At 37.3% G+C, this 21045-nt stretch overlaps 1 protein-coding gene across 1 annotated transcript; it reads left to right on the forward strand.

Annotated features, from left to right (window-relative positions):
* Positions 1–1394: 1394 nt before the first annotated feature.
* On the forward strand, positions 1395–19545 carry chrna7a (cholinergic receptor, nicotinic, alpha 7a (neuronal)). The gene is made up of 10 exons (XM_063012511.1): positions 1395–1467; positions 8979–9118; positions 10787–10831; positions 12615–12724; positions 13537–13616; positions 14269–14436; positions 14858–15052; positions 17172–17258; positions 17888–17997; positions 18817–19545. Exons 2-10 carry the CDS (start codon positions 9023–9025, stop codon positions 19297–19299), a joined length of 1374 nt encoding a protein of 457 aa, XP_062868581.1. The 5' UTR covers positions 1395–1467; positions 8979–9022; the 3' UTR covers positions 19300–19545.
* Positions 19546–21045: the final 1500 nt, after the last annotated feature.

A 21045-nucleotide genomic window follows, 5' to 3' on the forward strand; every position in this document is an offset into this window, starting at 1 on the left:
TTTCTAGCTTATTTGAACACAGGGCAAATCAAGTAAACACAAAATACAGCTTCTAAATTATCACTCCATTTATTGAAGATAAAGATTTATCCAAAACCTATATCTCCCATGTGAAAATGTAATTGCCCCTACACTTAATAACTGGTTGTGTCAAAACTGGCAGTAACAGCTGCAATCAAGAGTTTGCAATAACTTGCAATGAGTCTTTTACATTACTGTGGAAGAATTTTGGTCTACTCTTCTTTGCAGAATTCTTTTAATATATTGGAGTGTTTTGTACATGAACTGCCTGTTTAGGGTCTTGGCACAGCATGAAAGGCTTGAAAGGTTCCAAATTTTCTCCATTTGTGGAGAGTGGCACTCACTTTGGTTTACAGGATTCGCAGAACCTTAACAATGGCTTTGTGGCTATCTAGTCAGAACATTTTTTGAGAATTTCTAGCTTACTTCACATTGCAAGACAGATTCTTGCAATTTAAGTGATGTTTAGATTCCATCGGTTTGGCTTTAATCATGCCTTGGCAAGGCTAGTGAAATGGAGCCAACTGCCACTTGAACCTGGTTAACTGTTGACTCGGTGGATTAAGGGGGGCACTTACTTTTCCAAATTGGGTCAACTAAGGCTGAACAGCATTTTTCCTTCAATAAATGAAATAATCATTTATAAGAGCACATTTTGTGTTTACTTGGGTTATATTTGTCCAATAATAAAACTAGTTAGATTATCTGTAAGTATAAGTGTGACACTAGGAAACTGTACCAACACAGTTTTAGAGTGGCACAATAGTTGTGGGTAGATGAGGTTACAAGTAATTGATAAAGTACTTAATAGAGCAGAAAAGTAAACCAAAAGCATAAATTATCTACAGAAATAAATTCTAACACAAACTAAAACAGAAAGTACACTTAAATAAGAAGACTTTACCAGAAGCAGAACGTGTAAACAATTGGAAGCCACCAGAAGCTCGTTTAAGTCAATATATTCGAAGATATTGTTTACCTATTATAAATATGAATTAATTAATTCATTTATTTATGTTTTACCACCGCTTTAACCTGGTCAGGGATGCAGTGTGTCTGGCTCATTAGTAGAAAGGTAGGAAGCATTCCTGACAGGACGTCTGCATTATTTCCCTACAACTAGGGGTGGGCGGAGCGACCTAAATATCGATAGTATCGACACCAACAATGGTACTGGAATCGGATCGATACTAGTGTGATCGGATCGATACTTTAATTTGACTTTTTCTCCGCTACATTCACAACATTTCATAAGAAACTAGAGGCTATGTGTGTACAGACTCCACTCCTCTCACATCTCACATGCTCACCTCGCCCCGCCCCGCCCCTCCCGCTCTGCTGTGTTTTGTTATGGTACCGTCACGTGACTTGAGCGGCTCTGAGAGACCAACACATGTAGCAGTGAGTGAGTGAGAGAATGGCAGAGATCATTTCTGACAGAAGAATGTACGTTTTAAATACTTTGCTGTGCACATACATAAACAGGAACAATTTTATGGAAATAATTACGGTGGCCGAGAAGTGCAAAACAAATTTACATTTCAGAAAACAAAATTACAAAAAAACAAAAACAAATTTACAACAAAAGCAAAAACAAATTTACTCGGGTACCCAGTGTTTGTAAATTTGTTTTGGCATATGTAAAAGTGTTTCAGCACTTGTAAATTTATTTTCGGCATATGTAATTTTGTTTTCTAAAATGTATATTTGTTTTGCACTTCCCGGCCGCACATATTTGACGGAAAAGGCAGGGACAATAAACCGGAAGTGCGTGTTGCTTACCTGCTGTCAATCAAACTGTTTCTCAGCGATAAAGTGAACGGAGTTTGTGATGGTGACGATAAACAAGGTTTTGTCTAGTTTGTGGAAATCATTTTATCCAGTTGACCCGCTATTGTTTTTCTTGTGGAAAGTTTTGTGCAGATGTTTAGACGTGGCGTGTGCATCTCTATTTACCGTCCGCTCTTCTAAACATCTAAGGAATTCCCACAAGAACAACAAAAGCGAAATAATGAAAATCATTAACACAAAATGGACAAAACATTGTTTATTAGGGACGGAACATTTGATACCGAGGCTTTAAAACTTGTTTCACTTTTGTAACACTGGACTCGGTGTATCGGAGCTTATATTAAAGCAGCAGGAATGTGCGGATTGATTCAAAGCTTTGGTGCTGTGTTTTATCTCACTCACTATATAAGAGACAATCAAACCAGGGTTACCCACCGTCCTGTAAAATACACAATCCTGCTTTATCTGGAGACTAAACGCCGCGTTCAGTACTGAACTGATACAGGACGCTTTGTTCCGTATTTTTATCAGTGGGAGACGGTGTGGTGTATAAAACAGAAGGAAACTGCTGCTTAATTCATTATATTAAATAGTGTTCACTTTTATTCTTAGTAACGTGACATAACCTGTTTAATACACCGCTGTATGAGTAGCACAGTGGGCGGAGTGCGTTGTTTTGCCTAAAATATGGTTCTGACTTATTATTATAAAGAATGAAAATAATAAATGTTAAACACCATAAATAAAACCTTTGTTCTCATGACTGTGTAAGGTCCCCCCCTGCTGCTATAACCAGCGCACACACACCGTTACTAAGAATAAAAGTGAACACTACTTAATATAATTCCCTCAGTCTCCCACTGATAAAAATACGGAACAAAGCGTCCTGTATCAGTTCAGTACTGAACGCGGCGTTTAGTCTCCAGATGAAGAAGGATTCTGTATGTTACAGGACGGTGGGTAACTCTGGTTTGGTTGTCTCTTATATAGTGAGTGAGATAAAACACAGCACCAAAGCTTCATCAGTCCCGCACATGCTGCTTTAATATAAGCTCCGATACACTGAGTCCACTGTTACAAAAGTGAAACAAGTTTTAAAGCCTCGGTATCAAATGTTCCGTCCCTAATAAACAATGTTTTGTCCATTTTGTGTTAATGATTTTCATTATTTCGCTTTTGTTGTTCTTGTGGGAATTCCTTAGATGTTTAGAAGAGCGGACGGTAAATAGAGATGCACACGCCACGTCTAAACATCTGCACAAAACTTTCCACAAGAAAAACAATAGCGGGTCAACTGGATAAAATGATTTCCACAAACTAGACAAAACCTTGTTTATCGTCACCATCACAAACTCCGTTCACTTTATCGCTGAGAAACAGTTTGATTGACAGCAGGTAAGCAACACGCACTTCCGGTTTATTGTCCCTGCCTTTTCCGTCAAATATGTGCGGCCGGGAAGTGCAAAACAAATATACATTTTAGAAAACAAAATTACATATGCCGAAAATAAATTTACAAGTGCTGAAACACTTTTACATATGCCAAAACAAATTTACAAACACTGGGTACCCGAGCACTTGTAAATTTGTTTTTGCTTTTGTTGTAAATTTGTTTTTGTTTTTTTGTAATTTTGTTTTCTGAAATGTACATTTGTTTTGCACTTCTCGGCCACCGTAAATAATAGTGTAAATTATATGTACTTAGAGTACGAAGGCACCTTACGCACTTTGCGCATCCTACGCAAATTCACGAACTTTGCGTAAACGTAGCTCAGGTTCGTGAATCTGAGCATGCGTAGTAAGGCTCTGTCATTCCGTAAGTTTGTGTTTTGATGAATAAACGCTCTTTTCTTTTGACTCTGTGCTTATAAATATTAACATATTAGCATCTATTTTTATTTTTAATTAACAATGACACATATATTCAGTCACTATTAAAATGTACATATTTATTCACCCGGCAAACACAACTACGTGGTATGAGTTAACCGCTTGGGGATGATACGCCATGCTGCTAACGTTGAGAGAACGTAAAGCTTTAAACATCTGAATTTACGGCTACTTACAAAAATTTATAAATTACAATATTAATATGATAGAGTTATAAATACAGAGTGCTTTTAGAAACAGAAATCACTTCAATTAGCTTAGCAGCTAACACTAGCGACTAAGCTAACAAGTACCGGTGTTGTTAAGCTTGGATATTAACTCACAGCTGTAAAGTATTTTGTATATTTAGTGTACGGTACAGAGTGTCTTTATTGTATATCTTTCATAATAATAATGGTTATTGTTTATGAGTTATTTGGGTTTTAGTATCTCATCTGTGAACTAGTTGGTTAAGCTAGGTATTGGCACCACACGGCTATTCTAACCTTATTACTAGGGAGGAATGAATCGATACTTCAGTTTTACTTTTTCTCCGCTACATTCACAACATTTCTGAGAGAGAGGAGAGCTGTGTGGGGAGAGAATAGGATGAGAGAGTGGAGAGCTGTGTGGGGATAATTTCAGAAAAGTGCAATGAAAGGGATAAATGATGTTTTGTTATTATATAATTGGTTCTAAACAAAAACCTCAGACTTGGTTCATTATAGTAATAAATGTCCTACTCATAAATCATGACACACTGCTCTCCCCTACATGAAAGTAAATAAACTGCTTTTATAAGTAAAAAAGTATCTGTTTTGCTATCGGCGATACTGGCCCTGTATTTACTTGGTATCGGATCGATACCAAATTTTGCAGTATCGCACACTTGCAAATGTATCCATTAGCCTAAATGAGTGGGTGCTGCTAGGCGGAATTTACATCTTGCTTTTAAAAGGCTGAGTGAATATACAGTACAAGCGACTAATCAAACTTGTCTTTAGAGTCCAAACATAGTTTATTAAAATAAAGTACAAATTAAACACTTACAGAAAATTACATGGCAGATTTTACATCTGAAAAAAAAACATTGCCTATGTGAATGTGTTTAGTGAAATAATGCTTTTGATTTTTCTGCCTTATGGTGAATAGATACTCTGTATGAATGTTTATGTAAATCTCGACGTATTTTATACTCTTCTGGATGTCTTTTAGTTTGTAAATTAATTGCAGCATTATTTGTAAAATACTTGTAATTTATTTGCTCAAAACCATTGCTATTTAAAGCAATTATTAAATCCCCATTTGTTGATAAAACCAGCCACGCCACTGATTGGGGATTTTTAAATTAGAAGTTACCTGGCAACCCAGTGCGCTAGCATCTTCTGGCTGCATCCAAGAGAATCATTTTCAAACGGTGAAGGAGGAAAGCACCACACTGCCTGGAAAACCGGGATTGCACCGATCAATGATTCAGTCACTGTTTTCTAAACAAATTTAGAATGACCGGATTTGCTCTTTGTTTAGTGATCTCGGTCGGTTTATGGAGGGGTAAGTACTCTAATGCATGTTGTATTACTTACACATTGCATAATTAATAAGTGCTGTATGCATTAATGTCTGTCTATATACTGTGAATGAATGAATTAATATCTAGAGTTTGTACTGTTGCTTCATCTCGTAGTCTTTCTTTTATTTAAATATCTTTTTCCCATTAATTCAAACCAATGAGTATAACTTTGAGTTGGGGAAAAGTGCACAAACATGTCACATAAAGACAAAGTTTGATAAGTTAGGTCTGGAAGAACTCCAATAGATAAACATCAGAGCCTGAACTTACAAATACTCTTTTGACTAATTTGACACATTTCCACGAATTCAAACAGACACTCCAACCAACATTTTGTGACAGGGCATCCCAAAACAGGGGAATGGAGGGGACCACACAAGTTTGGCCATATGATTTATGTAATAATAGTACAGTAATTCAGGGGTACTATTATAATCACTACCTATTAAGCTTCTGGTAAAGTCTGTAAAAGCACCAACAACTGATTGCATTTGTTGTGTAAAAAACTCAACTTACAAAATACTTTAAATAAAGAAATCAAACTAAAGTAGCAAAAAGTGTATAGATTTATTAAAGCATGACTGACTCGTTTTGTTCACAAGTTTTCTGTTTATCCAAAACATTACATAACTCTGGGCTTTGTTTCTGTAAATTTATCGCCATCAGCCATATGGCTCACATCATGGGGCTATTTTCACATACCAGAGGATAACAAAACACGCAAGTGGGAACTGTAACCTCTTTCCCTTCGTTGAGCTTCTCGAAGGTATGATCACATATGATGTATGATGAGAAACAGCTGTGAGCAGTTTCCTCTTCTCAAGTAAAACATATACAGAGTATGACCAGAGAGAATAGTCTACTTCGATTATACTGTATATTGGTTACATTACCACATACAGTGTATCACAAAAGTGAGTACACCCCTCACATTTCTGCAGATATTTAAGTATATCTTTTCATGGGACAACACTGACAAAATGACACTTTGACACAATGAAAAGTAGTCTGTGTGCAGCTTATATAACGGTGTAAATTTATTCTTCCCTCAAAATAACTCAATATACAGCCATTAATGTCTAAACCACCGGCAACAAAAGTGAGTACACCCCTTAGTGAAAGTTCCTGAAGTGTCAATATTTTGTGTGGCCACCATTATTTCCCAGAACTGCCTTAACTCTCCTGGGCATGGAGTTTACCAGAGCTTCACAGGTTGCCACTGGAATGCTTTTCCACTCCTCCATGACGACATCACGGAGCTGGCGGATATTCGAGACTTTGCGCTCCTCCACCTTCCGCTTGAGGATGCCCCAAAGATGTTCTATTGGGTTTAGGTCTGGAGACATGCTTGGCCAGTCCATCACCTTTACCCTCAGCCTCTTCAATAAAGCAGTGGTCGTCTTAGAGGTGTGTTTGGGGTCATTATCATGCTGGAACACTGCCCTGCGACCCAGTTTCCGGAGGGAGGGGATCATGCTCTGCTTCAGTATTTCACAGTACATATTGGAGTTCATGTGTCCCTCAATGAAATGTAACTCCCCAACACCTGCTGCACTCATGCAGCCCCAGACCATGGCATTCCCACCACCATGCTTGACTGTAGGCATGACACACTTATCTTTGTACTCCTCACCTGATTGCCGCCACACATGCTTGAGACCATCTGAACCAAACAAATTAATCTTGGTCTCATCAGACCATAGGACATGGTTCCAGTAATCCATGTCCTTTGTTGACATGTCTTCAGCAAACTGTTTGCGGGCTTTCTTGTGTAGAGACTTCAGAAGAGGCTTCCTTCTGGGGTGACAGCCATGCAGACCAATTTGATGTAGTGTGCGGCGTATGGTCTGAGCACTGACAGGCTGACCCCCCACCTTTTCAATCTCTGCAGCAATGCTGACAGCACTCCTGCGCCTATCTTTCAAAGACAGCAGTTGGATGTGACGCTGAGCACGTTCACTCAGCTTCTTTGGACGACCAACGCGAGGTCTGTTCTGAGTGGACCCTGCTCTTTTAAAACGCTGGATGATCTTGGCCGCTGTGCTGCAGCTCAGTTTCAGGGTGTTGGCAATCTTCTTGTAGCCTTGGCCATCTTCATGTAGCGTAACAATTCGTCTTTTAAGATCCTCAGAGAGTTCTTTGCCATGAGGTGCCATGTTGGAACTTTCAGTGACCAGTATGAGAGAGTGTGAGAGCTGTACTACTAAATTGAACACACCTGCTCCCTATGCACACCTGAGACCTAGTAACACTAACTAATCACATGACATTTTGGAGGGAAAATGACAAGCAGTGCTCAATTTGGACATTTAGGGGTGTAGTCTCTTAGGGGTGTACTCATTTTTGTTGCCGGTGGTTTAGACATTAATGGCTGTATATTGAGTTATTTTGAGGGAAGAATAAATTTACACTGTTATATAAGCTGCACACAGACTACTTTTCATTGTGTCAAAGTGTCATTTTGTCAGTGTTGTCCCATGAAAAGATATACTTAAATATCTGCAGAAATGTGAGGGGTGTACTCACTTTTGTGATACACTGTATGCTTTAATTCCAAACCTCATGCCCTCATATTCCTAAATCTTTATATAAAATTTCTCCACACATTGTTTCAACATAAACTTCAGATGCCAAATGATTTAAAAGCATTTTTAGGTTATATTAATTTATTTAGGTACTTATATTCACAAAAATGTCCAAAAACCACCTGCGATTAGTACTTATTTTTACTAGGAATATAAATTGTAATCAGACATCTCTCTGTTTAAAAGGAATGAATCACAGAAGCATTACACAACAGCATGATCTAATCTAGCAGATGGCCAAGGGAAATCTGATTATGAATGGTTATGATCCTTAGGGACTCTGGTCTGTCACAAAGAATGGCTTCTTTTCTGCTTCAATTAATGTACCTTCAGATAAAGTAACTGCTGAGTAATGCAAAACCTTTTACACTTTTGTTGAGATAAAAGCTCCAAGCATGTAATTACAGATGCATTTTGAGAAAAGCACAACCATTACAGGTCAATTATTTGTTAACATACTGTGAGTCATTGAAATTTACCGGTTTGGAAAGGATGTCAAAGCCATTGCTAAGGCTCAGGGACTCCAGCAAACCATACCGAGAGCAATTATTCTTAAATGGAGAACACTTCGGTTGATCCTTCTTTTATACCCCATCATAATTCCCTCATCTGTAATCAGTTTACCAGCTTATTGTGAAATGCTGGAGCTTAAATATTCTATAAACCCTTTATCTTTATTTTGCCCCATCCCAGTTTTTTGAAGTGTGTTGCAGGCATTAAATTCTAAATCTTCTTGTCAGTGATTCTTCTTTTCAGTGCATTATCTGAGAAGGTATTCTTCATTGAAGAGTGAGTGAAAATAGCTAGCTGGTTACAAAATATGTTTGCAACTTGCAAAAGTTGCAAATGTTTTTGCACCCAGTTGTATTTTAGTGTGCCATTAGGGTTAAATGCTTCCTGTGCTTGTGACTGATTGGGCTTTAAGCTTGAAAACCAAGCAGAAACGTACTGATGAGTCTCAAATCAATACTCCTACATCAGAATGAGCTAGGTGAACTGCATGAGTTCATTTGCAAGCACTGCTTTCTCAATCACATTCTTGCTGAAGACTTTCTTTATGCAGTTGATTGCTTTGTCTCAGTTGAAAAAAAGCTACCCTGAGAAAGTTTCATTTTGTTCACTGATTTTATGTTTTCTCACAGCTTCTCTACAGGGAGAGAATCAGAGGAGGCTGTACCGAGATCTAATGAAAGATTATAACCCGCTGGAGAGACCGGTGTTCAATGACACTCATTCACTCACTGTAAACTTCAGCTTCAGTCTGATGCAGATCATGGATGTGGTAAGTCCAATCAGTGGAAAAATCTCTTTACCTTTTAAAATTAGTTTATTTAATTATTATTATTTTTCTCTGTGACCCATTTTTTAAAGAACCTTAAACTTGACGCCAGTGGACACCTTTAAGAGGAATTGAAATGTTGATTGCTGGCCTTCTCGTCCAACATCACTGACTGACTTCACACAAGTTTGCACAGAAAGAGTCCAAAATCTCTTTCTTTTAAGAAGAGTGGAGGTTACTATAGCCACCAAGGGTGGTCAACTCTACATTGCTTCTTATGGTTTTAAAAAGTGACACCTAACAAACTCATAAACTTTGGGCCATATAGTGTGTCTCAGCTACAGCTTTTTTAATGCTCATAGGCACTCTTAAAGCAGTTACACACAGTCCATGGACCAAAGCAAATGATTTTACATTTGAATGATAAAATAAATAAAAAACAATTTGAATTAAAATAATAAATGATCTCTCTGTATATTGAATAAAGGGCTAGCCGCATTGTATAGAATGACTCTGAGAGGGCAGTGGTTAAGCTACTGGTCTAGTAATTGGAATGCTGTTGGTTCTAGCCCCTACTCTGTGAGGTTGTCACTGTTGGGCCTTTAAACAAGGTCAATAACCCTTGATTGCCTGAATTGAATTTGTTCACAATTGCAAACTGCTTCGTACAATAGTGTCTGCTGTTGTGGGAATTCAAAATAACCCTTAAAGATTGACACAGACAACCGGGACAGTGATAAAAGCAAATAATCAATTTTTTACTCAGCTGAGGGCCAACCTCAATGCAAACCGCTCACACAGCTTTACAGAGAGAGAGGGCCACTCCTGTCTGCCCTATCACAGTATTTATACCCCACTTTACTGCCCCTTCAGGCTAACTCTTCTCAGCGACCCAACTCAAGGTCAACTTTCCACATCAAACTTGCTTATCATCCTACAAGAATAGTTAGTTTGTTAGAAACATGGCGTACCTCCACAAGAATGCACCCGTATCAAAACTGCGCGTGCACCCCCGCACACACCATCCTGACACCGATGCATTCCCACGGAAGCAAGAAGCCCATGCCAAGGTCAACATATCTCTGCCCCTAAGTAACCTTCCAAAAGTCTCTTCTACCTCTGCTAATTGAACTAAGAAAGCAGAAACGTATAAGTTTGATGCAAATAACTAATAAAATATAAAATTTCCATTCACACTGCTGAATATCATTATTCTAAATGTAATGACGTAGATAGTTTCTTGGTGATGATCTGTTGCAGAGAAAATATACGGATCTATAAAGAATCCCGCAGGTTGTGTTCAATCAGCAATCTGTCTGTTGTTGTCTGGATTGAAGACATGATCAAAGTAATTGTATTCGGTGCTCAGATTCCGTCAACCAGGAGTGTACTTTAGTGTTAAAAAATAACCTTGTACTTTAAGGGATAAGAAGATCAGATGCTTCTCATTGGTAGTATTCATAGCTTCTTTTGAATATTTCTGTACACTGTTTTCATTTGGATGGCACGGTGGCTAAGTGGGTAGCACTGTCGCCTCACAGCAAGCAGGTCCTGGGTTCGATCCCCAGACGGTGCGGTCCGGGTCCTTGTGTAAAGACAATGAATGAATGAATGTTTTTCATTTGTTGCACAATTTGTCATTTATTGTTTATATTTCTTGGTTGTGCACAGGATGAGAAGAATCAAGTTCTCACAACGAACATATGGCTACAGCTGGTAAGATGTTTTTTTGTACACAATTACAAAAAGCAGCTGTGTTTAAAGTATCACAGCACCTCATAACTCATAGTTAGCAGGCAAAAGTTTGTTCGCCAGGAGAGCACATAGTAGTTTTTAGTCACGGTGCTCACTGGTGTTCGTGTTGGAATTAAAGCTGGTGGTTAGATAATGCAATTTAACAGATGTGATGATGTTTCCCAAAGATTTAAGCAGGGTTAAGCCCCGGTACCTGGAGTTCCTCCAAACCAAACTTGACAAACCATGTCTTTATGGATCTCTCTTTGTACACAGGGGCGCTGTTATGCCGGAACAGGAAAGGGCCTCATATATTTGGAAGCCTATAATATTAATTGTATACACCTGTTGACAAAGGGTGGGGCTCAGTCACCTATACTCAATAATGAAGAGTGTCTGCATACTTTTGGCCATATAGTGTATATTAAAGTTGGAACTTTTAAAGCTAATGATTTTAAGTAGAAAGAAACTACTTAGCAAATACTGTAGATTGGCAGCCAAATGTAAAGGCTATTCGGATTTGCTGTATAGCACACACAACTTCTAGCTGCTTAGTTCATCAGTTCAGTTCACACAACGCTTCCCTCCTTCCACATCTCATCAATTTCAACTGTGGTAGCCATGAATGCAGAAAAGCAACTGCTCTTGTAGATGGAGTAGACAGAGGTTTGACCTTTACCAAGCACAATATTTTATTTTCTGGCTGTGTTTCTGTAACCGCATTTTGACAAGCACATTAAGAAAACTAGCACACACACACACACACATACACACACACACACACACACACAAAGGAACAGTATTTAATCACTTTGGTTTTTGTTATTTAATATACTACCATCAATTTACATTGAAGCTACATACAGTGTCTTTTAACTTCTATAATAATAAATGAGCATGTACAGTATTTATAAGCACAAATAAATATGTTTTAAAAAATGATAGGAATCAGGGCAGTCCGGGTCCTTTCTGTGCGGAGTTTGCATGTTCTCCCCGTGTCTGCGTGGGTTTCCTCCGGGAGCTCCGGTTTTCTCCCACAGTACAAAAACATGCAGTCAGGTTAATTGGAGACACTGAATTGCCCTATAAGTGAATGGGTGTGTGTGTATGTGTGTCTGCCCTGCGATTAACTGGCGTCCCATCCAGGGTGTTACTGTGTGCCTTGCGCCCATTGAAAAAGCTGGGACAGGCTTCAGCACCCCCACCCCCACCCCCTTCTCTTCAGAGAAGTTTTAGTAGGGCTGTAGGAATAAAGATGATCATTGTGAAGTTCATCGCTTATTGTTGTTGTTCCCACTCGCTTCACTTATCTTAATTAGAGTCGATCTGAGGAACATGCTGTGAAGTGTAAAGAATCTGTTGAACGTTCCACTGGCAGATTAACAAAATTAAGTGTACCAACAGGGGTATAGGTGTTTGCTATGACTTATATCTTTTTGTATTCGTGTTGTTTTATAATTTCCTGAGAAAATTTGGAAGCTTAATTACCTTTTCTATAATTGTAATGACGTTTAGGTTCATCTTTAAGATAACCTGTTTTTTAATAGACTCTATGTACATAAAAGTAATGAAATTATTATGTACAATGTAAATACAGAAAACATAGATCTGAATCATAATCAGTTTAGATTTAGGTCACTTAGAAAAGTTACCTTTACCATTGTGTTCATTGTTTACAGTGTTTACATTTTATTTGATCATTTAGTATGTCTAAGTCTGAATGTTGTATAATTCTAACTGCATTATTTTTGTGGTTCTCACACAGTACTGGTATGATCATTACCTGAAGTGGAACATCTCTGATTATCCCGGAGTAACAAGCGTACGATTTCCTGATAGCCAGATTTGGAAGCCTGACATCCTGCTTTATAACAGGTCTGTAAAACATGCAGGTCTTTCAGAATTCATAACCTTCACCTTTATCGGCAGAGGAGAAAAAAGTAATTACCCTATTTTCTTTGTCATTACATTTATGAGTAATACTGAGCAATAATGAGAATTACAAGTACGAGGACACCGAGTCACTGCTAAAGAAATTTTTTTTAGCTTCATTTGTCACTGTCTTTTGGGTTAAATCTATCACCCGTAAGCGTATTACATTGTGTTGTCCTTTTGTAGTACAGTATGTAATTTGCTGAATTTGCTGTAGGGGTGAACTTCTGAAGCCTGAGCTCCAGGTTTATCCTTTTTAGAGGTGTTGAGGTCCTTATCCATTAAATTAAAAAAGCAAGTAACAAGCTCATTTCTTTCAGTGGTGGCCACAATAGTAAATACAGAAAAGCTGATATATGTGTTTATTAATATTAGAAAATATGATTACAGTTACTTAACCATTTAACACTCGGCTGTTACCCGACTGCTGACAAGCTTACCTTGTGTTCCATTCAAATATAAAACACATCACATAAATACATCAATCAATAAACATCACATAGATGTGATTTAAATCTCTGAAAGTTTGTCTCTTTGGAACAGAACTGCAGCACTTTTAATGAATGAGCATGTAAACATTCAACTGTCACATGCACATTGAAGTGGGAGAGGGTGAGTTACAAATCACCTTTTTAACCAGCATCAATAATCAAACAATAAATTATTAGTCAGTTATCATTAACAACCCTACTTTTGACTAAACATTACTAAATGTAAAGATAAGGTAATTTTGTAAATATTTGTGTCTATTACAGTGCTGATGAGCGTTTTGATGCCACTTTTCACACCAACATTCTGGTCGGCTCCAACGGTGCCTGCCAATACCTACCACCAGGTACTATATATCTGCTTCAACTTCAACTTCAAACTACATACACTACATATACATAACAATTGTGGCCTGTGTTTCTGTTGGTGGAAATGATAATCCTTTACCCTATACATTTGAGCTGTCTGGGATTGAGAATTGAACCTGTCTGAAATCTGTAAGAATATAATTAGATTTCTATCTTTGAGATTGATCATAACATCACTAGTTTATCTTGGGCATAGCTCATGTGTATGGAGAGGGGCAGGAAGTGACCTTCTTTTTCGTGAATGTTAATCTGCCTTGTGATGTTCAGTAAAATGCTGACAGACTGTATCTGTATGTGTTTTAGACAAAGCTATGGGTAAAAAAGGGGTAAAATACAAACACACTTAAAAATTTTGCAGAAAAGAAAAGAAAAAAGCATTCCATTAATTTGTTTTTATGTAACCAGGTATTAAAATCTTTACTACAAGGCTGTGTTTACATTTGTATAATATTAGTCAATTAGCTTAAAGTTACTGTAAAAAAATATATGCAAAGTTCTGAGACTGAGGGGTATGTAAAAGCACTAGTTTTGTTCTGTCTTCACAATTCCAGTCAGAATGCTATGCTAGCTTATGTTATTGTATCACTAAATGATGTTTTGTCTGCGGTTACATTTTATCCATAATAACAGGGATTTTTAAAAGCACATGTCACATCGATGTGAGGTGGTTTCCCTTTGATGTTCAGCGGTGTGACCTGAAGTTTGGCTCCTGGACATACGGGGGCTGGTCTCTGGATCTGCAGATGATTGAGGCTGACATTACAGGCTATATTGCTAATGGAGAATGGGACCTTGTAGGTAAGGTTATATTACTGTAAAATAAGCATATTTTGTTTCAGGTTGTTAAAATCATTTAGCTATTGGAGAATCGTTAAAAATAAAAATAAGTTGCCACAGAATTTTTTGGTTTATACAGAACGTGTTGTGCATATATAAATATTTACATGACAACAGATGTGGTTTCATTAAAGCAGTGGAATTGCTTCTTAGTAATATGATTTTAAAATGATTGATTTAAAGCAGTAAAATATGGATCTTCTTTGCCATAATTCCATATAATGTGCCTACTTTTGGAATTGTGTTATTTAAATGCAGATTTTTTCCTTCGTTTTTTTTACAGAAGTCCATACGCTCAACCTTTTAAACCAGGAGAAGACTAGTTGAAGTAAAATGTGGGTGCTTTAACACTATCTAATCTATTTTTCTCACTGCTGTGCAGAGGTTCCAGGCCGCAGAAATGAGAAGTTTTACGACTGCTGTAATGAACCGTACCCAGATGTGACATTTACTGTAGTGATGCGCAGACGGACACTTTACTATGGCTTAAACCTGCTCATCCCATGTGTCCTCATCTCCACGCTAGCACTGCTTGTTTTCCTCCTGCCTGCTGACTCTGGTGAAAAGATTTCTCTCGGTAAGTGTAATCTGGTGGTTTCCAAACTTTTTAATAGACTTACACCTGAAAAAGGGCAGTGGACTTTTTTATTCTGCTTATCTGCAGCTATTTATTATAATACTTATAATCACTGTACTAAAACCACTTGCATAATCTACATCTTCCTCCCAATCACTGAAACCAAAGAAGTTTACTGTGTACTGGATCTGAAGTAGTGCTGTACAACTTCATATTTTTAGCTCCAGCAACTGTGAAATGCCACTGGGTCATATTGTCAACACTGACTTTTCTTTATATGAATTGAAAACACACTAAATTTGAGTTTTTGTGGTTGTCTGAAAAAGTGGCAATAAATTTAAGCTGTGGTTTCATCTTTATTGTCTTTTTTTAAAGTTTTAATGTTGTAAAGATGTTGAGTTTAGGGGATGTTGAGTTACAAGCTACCACAGTACATTGCAAGGCATATTTTATTAGGGCATATTTATTTATCTACCCATTGTTTATGCACTTCAGTTAGAAATGGGAGCATGTAATACATTTCCTTGTATATATATGTTTATATACCAACATTATTCATAATCCATGTGTACATAATTTTTTTTAAATTACTGAATACATCAGAAAATACAACTTGACTACTGGGTCTCTGAGACTAATATATGTAAGTGAAGGTGTTTTAAGGTTGGGTCACTTATTAAAAGTAAAGAACCGCTACTCAGAATTGACAGGTGCTCTTGGTAGAGACTCAATTTATTTATAGCTCTCTTCATATATAAAGTTTAAGTATATTTATTTTCCCAGCATAGTTTCAATACATTTGCAGTAATGACTTATTATATTACAATAAATTATTGTAAAATGATTGTACGTGCTGAAACAAATGTTATCCAAATATTTAAAGTGAACATGAGTATTTGATTCATTTATCAGAGACGCTTAAAATACAGCTTATAAAAAATGGTCATTTACACATGACTGCATGTGCTGTCACAACCTTGCCTGCACAGTTTGCATAGCAACTACCATGACAAGTTTATGTTCACTTCTGTGTTCACATGGTCATTGGTTTGTTTCCCTACTTTTGTGTAAAAGCCAGATATACCGTAAGTACTGTACGCAAGCTTAAAAATGCATCACTAAAATGCACAAATCATAGTTTATGACAGGGGTCCAACCCGTCAAGTGGACAAACCAAATGACAAAGCAATGTGGAAAACAGACAGAAATAAAACCAAAAAAACAATAATGCAAAGCATACAAGACAGGATTGTTACACATAGCATATTTTTGTTGTTTATGTTTTAGCAAAAGTAATTGAGTGAGACAATTCCATTAGTTCCATAACCTTGTTGCTCCGTGTACTGTAGCACCAGTGCAAAACCATGGAGGCTAACTTCAGACCCCTCATGAACATCGGAAACACATTTGTGTTTTGTTTGCTGTTTATTTTATTATTATAAATGAGATCTGTTGGTGGCACCTCCATTATTTTAAGAACCCATTGTCATTTTCTCAATTAAGTCCACTGTGGGCTGCTTTCTGCTGACGTTAGCACACACTATAAACATTAAAGGTGACATCTTGTGGAATTGCCACTTAAGCAATCTGGGTATGTGACAATTTATAGGGTCTTTCCTGCAAGTGGCCAGCTAGAAAATTGATGAGCGAGTCAGACATCTCTGTGATCAATGTTGGTGGAGGGCTTTCCCTGCCAAACACCTTCATTTTTAGTCTGAGTGGATTTAGATGGAGCCGTAGCACAGGAACCTGCAGGGTGACTTCGGGAGACTGAGTGGGAAATCACAGCACAGCCTAATTTATTTCTTTTTCATTTCATAAACCTTAAATTATATTAGCACAGGGTCTATCTGTCAGAATCATGTCTTCCACTGAGCGATTAATTGCTAGTGGCTTCCAGAATCAATATGGGGAATATTAAAGCTTAAATGGTGGTGTGCTGGACTTAGGGCCTTGTCTCTTTGAGATATAACATGTAACAAAATGAAATTTCAGTTTTAAACCTATGTTGTTTTTCTTTAATATAAGTCTGATACTTCCCCTCATACAGAATGTTTGTCAGGTTAATATGTAAAGTGTTGTGAAATTACATTGCATAATGAGTCTGTCTTTTTCTCAGGAATCACAGTGCTGCTCTCACTGACGGTTTTTATGCTGTTGGTAGCAGAGATCATGCCTGCAACATCGGACTCTGTGCCTTTAATTGGTAAATTTAATTATCTTCCTTGCCAACAAGTTAATAGAGGACACTGTCATAGATTCATTTGGCAAAACAGAAACCAGTCCAGTCCATTAGATGTTGAAAGATGGGAAAGCTACAAACATCAGCCTCACAGCAGTTAGTCTGACTATAAATAAACATGTAGGCATCTGCTTTTTAGTCTTAGGGTTGTGGCCGTGGTGGTGGCCAACAGATTATTTTTAAAATGCAGTAACCCCTGATGTATTTGATTTCTTTTATATAAAGTTGAGGTCAAAGGTTTACATGGACTTGCCAGGAATGTGCCACAGTTATGGCATTATTGGGGTTTCAGTAATGACAACTGTTCTTTTTTCCTGCAACTTATTACTAATAAACACAAATCTATTTGTACAATTGTTTTAGTAATTTAAGTTTAATGTGAGTTTTCGGAAATGTCTGTAATTCCAAAGGTTCACTTTTTTCTGCAGCAGTATTAACACAGAAACGAAGTAGGGTATATATAGTGCTTTATTTCACTTGCTTACAGAAGAAAATTACAATGAATTTAATAAATGCCTAAAACCTTTGGGTTTTGTGTTATTAACACAATGATCAATGTTTTAAAATAGACATTTCTATTTTTCTCTGTTCAGCCCAGTATTTTGCCACTACTATGGTCATTGTTGGGTTATCTGTAATAGCCACAGTTTGGGTCTTGCAGTACCACTATCATGATCCTGACGGAGGGAAAATGCCGACATGGGTAAGTCGTTCTTCCAATTTTAGTTTTAAGAAAACAAGGTACCCAGATACATTTGCACAAATACTTACCACTTTGTACTACCAACAACAAATTAGATTAGACATCTATACATTTTTTATACTTACTTTTTTACTTACTAGTGTTTATTTTATTAAATTTTCATAAAATGTGTTAGTTTTTATAGATTTGTTGTTTAGTCATTTTTATTGTAATTTATTGTGATCTCATTGTCAATTGTATCAATTATATGTAATGAATTGTATGTGTTACGATAATAAGTAAATAGTAATAATAATAATAATAATAATGCTATACAAATGCTAAAACATAAATAACCAGCCATGTAAACAAACCAACTAGAAGTACTGTATAGCCTTTGTTCTTTTTTTTCTAGAATATTTGGGTATATAATATTAGTGTAACCTTGATATCTATAACAGAAGCATGCAATTTATTATTACAGATATTTAGTTGTAGTTTTCAGCCCTACTCTTTAAGCACACATATTTATACAGATTTCCTTAATCTTTCAATAATAATATGCACTGTAGAGGCTAAAATACTTCCTAGGTCATAAAATACTGGGCCTTTTCTGGATGTTCTTTTATATAAACATGTGAGTGTTTCAGATATTTTTTACTTAAAATGTCTATAATTTTTAAAACTTGTTGTAGGCATACGTGTATTTTTTAAAACAATGTGAAGTTGATAAGGAACAAAACTAAATATCTGGCCTTGTGTTGTTATTTTCTTCTTATAATTTAAAAGGACAAATTTACTTTCCTTGAATTAAGGTTTGCGTGTAACACTGTTTTTCAGACGCGTGTGGTGCTGTTAAACTGGTGTGCATGGTTCCTACGGATGAAGAGGCCCGGTGAAGATAGAGTGCGCTCGGCCTGCCTAGACAAGCGACCCCGCAACAGCCTGTCCAGTGTAGAACCAACCAGAAACATGCTCTACATTGGTTTGCATGGCATGGAAAGTTTGCCCTCCGCTACCTCTCCCGATTCTGGAGTGGTGTGTGGCCGTCTGATGGGCATGCCCGAGGAGGCACCCTCAGTAAGTAGCGGGCATGGAGACACAGAATTGGTCAAGATCCTGGAGGAGGTGCGCTACATCGCCAAGCGCTTTCGAAACCAGGATGAGGAGGAGTCTATGTGCAGCGAGTGGAAGTTTGCAGCCTCGGTCATCGACAGGCTCTGCCTCATGGCTTTTTCTTTGTTCACGGTCCTCTGCACCATCGGCATTCTCATGTCGGCACCTAATTTTGTGGAGGCCATTTCTAAAGACTTTTTTACTTAAGTAGCACTTTTGGAACCGTTTTGTTTTTCTCCTTTCTCTGAATATTAGCACATTATTTTTTATATTACTCAGAACTGTTATTGTAAGTGATCGTGTCAGTGAGGTTTGGAAGTGGAAATATTGCAGTACTGACAGATTTTTATCAAAAACTGTATTGGGTAGAATTTTGATTAAAACAGTTTACTGTTTACTTCTTGTATCCATTATCTGTTTATGCTCATGTACATAAAGACTTGCTTCTCAGAATATTTAGTGGTCTATTCTTGTTAGTTTGCTTTAATTTCAGGCACAAGATGATTTATAACCAGTTATCTTTTTAAAATTTACCCCTTTATCCTTCCAATCTAGTTGTGTCCAGTTCCCTTATTGTAGCCTCCTCTACCCTCATCTAGGAATACCCCTCCATTATGTGCGTTGTTGCCAACTACTTCATTTCTCACAGAGAGCAGTATTGTGTATGGATGGTCAGGTGCCTCGGCCAACCAGTAGCAACGAGGAACCCATTGAACCAGTTTATTTCTCGGGCACAGCCAAACCTGACTGTTTGGGCACCCAGCCAGTCGACAGCACAGCTAAGGTTTGAAGTAGAGAGTTATTAATATAAAGTTGTTTATAAACCCTTGTTATAGATTTAAAGGCGTCCATGCTTTACGAAAGGCTTTTCACAAGATTTTGAAGTGGGTGCATTTATAAGGTCAGGCATTGAAACTGGATGATAAGCACAACTTTTTTCAATTGTCAGTTTACCAAATCAGGACTTTCTGGACGTCAATCCTCAAACCATTTCAGTTATGCTGAATACAGCCTTTACCAAACGGTTGCCACCAAAATGATTTATTTCATATAATTGATTTGCTACATTTGTTAGTAATGGGTGTAGCTAAACAGTGAAACATTTTTTATAATGTTTTAGATTAATTAGCTTCCAGGTAACTTGACAATGTGCATTATTCCAGTAAAATACAGTACCTTATCATATATTTTTTTTATTATTAGAAACCATGTGTATAATATAATTTGTTACAAACTCCTGCATATCACTTAGTCTAACATTCCTTTGTCATCATTAAAGAACTGAGTCTTTTTCTAAAGGAGCTGGTAAGATTGCAGACAGAACAAGGAATTCAAGGGGACCTCTTTAAACAGAATATCATTTCAGGTCCTTCAATCATGATGACTTCTCTCTTTAGCTCATTTAACAGGCACCCATTTGGATTTGGCCCAGGGACTATGATGGCCATTCCAAAAGCATAATTCTGTGTTCATTAAATCCATTTTTTTGAGGATTTGGATGTATCCCTTGAATTATTTTCCCTTGTAACAAAGTTTTCAGGGTGTTTGGTGTTAAAGCAATTGGTGTAATTGTAGTCTGTAAAACAATCTGTACAATGAAGTTAATGCATTGTATTCTTTTGAAACTTAATACAAGATGGGTTGTCAAAGGGATTGGGGCTGTTTGAAGGTTAGAGGGGGACACTCATGCTAGTTTTTTTTCTTTTCTTTTTTCATTCTTTTGTTATTTCCTTTCCATCTTCAGCTTCAGACCAGCCTGGTTTACGTCCACAGACACACCTATCATCTCTTTATTTTCAAACTGCCCCTCAAGGAAGGCTCTCTGATGCAATGTCAAGTTCTAGGTCCTTCATCTCTTAGAGAGCGGAAACATGTCTTCTCACTGTTTGCTTTTTCAATCTCCTTCTCCTTGGATTTGAGATGTGTTTGTTTGTTTATTAGGATTTTAACGTC

The sequence above is a fragment of the Trichomycterus rosablanca genome, chromosome 17 (genome assembly GCF_030014385.1).
Source record: "Trichomycterus rosablanca isolate fTriRos1 chromosome 17, fTriRos1.hap1, whole genome shotgun sequence".
NCBI lineage: Eukaryota > Metazoa > Chordata > Actinopteri > Siluriformes > Trichomycteridae > Trichomycterus > Trichomycterus rosablanca.

Coding starts and splice junctions, on each gene's coding strand:
- chrna7a (XM_063012511.1), top strand. CDS start 9,023: ATGAAAGATTATAACCCGCTGGAGAGACCGGTGTTCAATGACACTCAT. Junction 9,119..10,786: donor TGATGCAGATCATGGATGTG/GTAAGTCCAATC, acceptor GGTTGTGCACAG/GATGAGAAGAATCAAGTTCT. Junction 17,259..17,887: donor GGACTCTGTGCCTTTAATTG/GTAAATTTAATT, acceptor TTCTCTGTTCAG/CCCAGTATTTTGCCACTACT.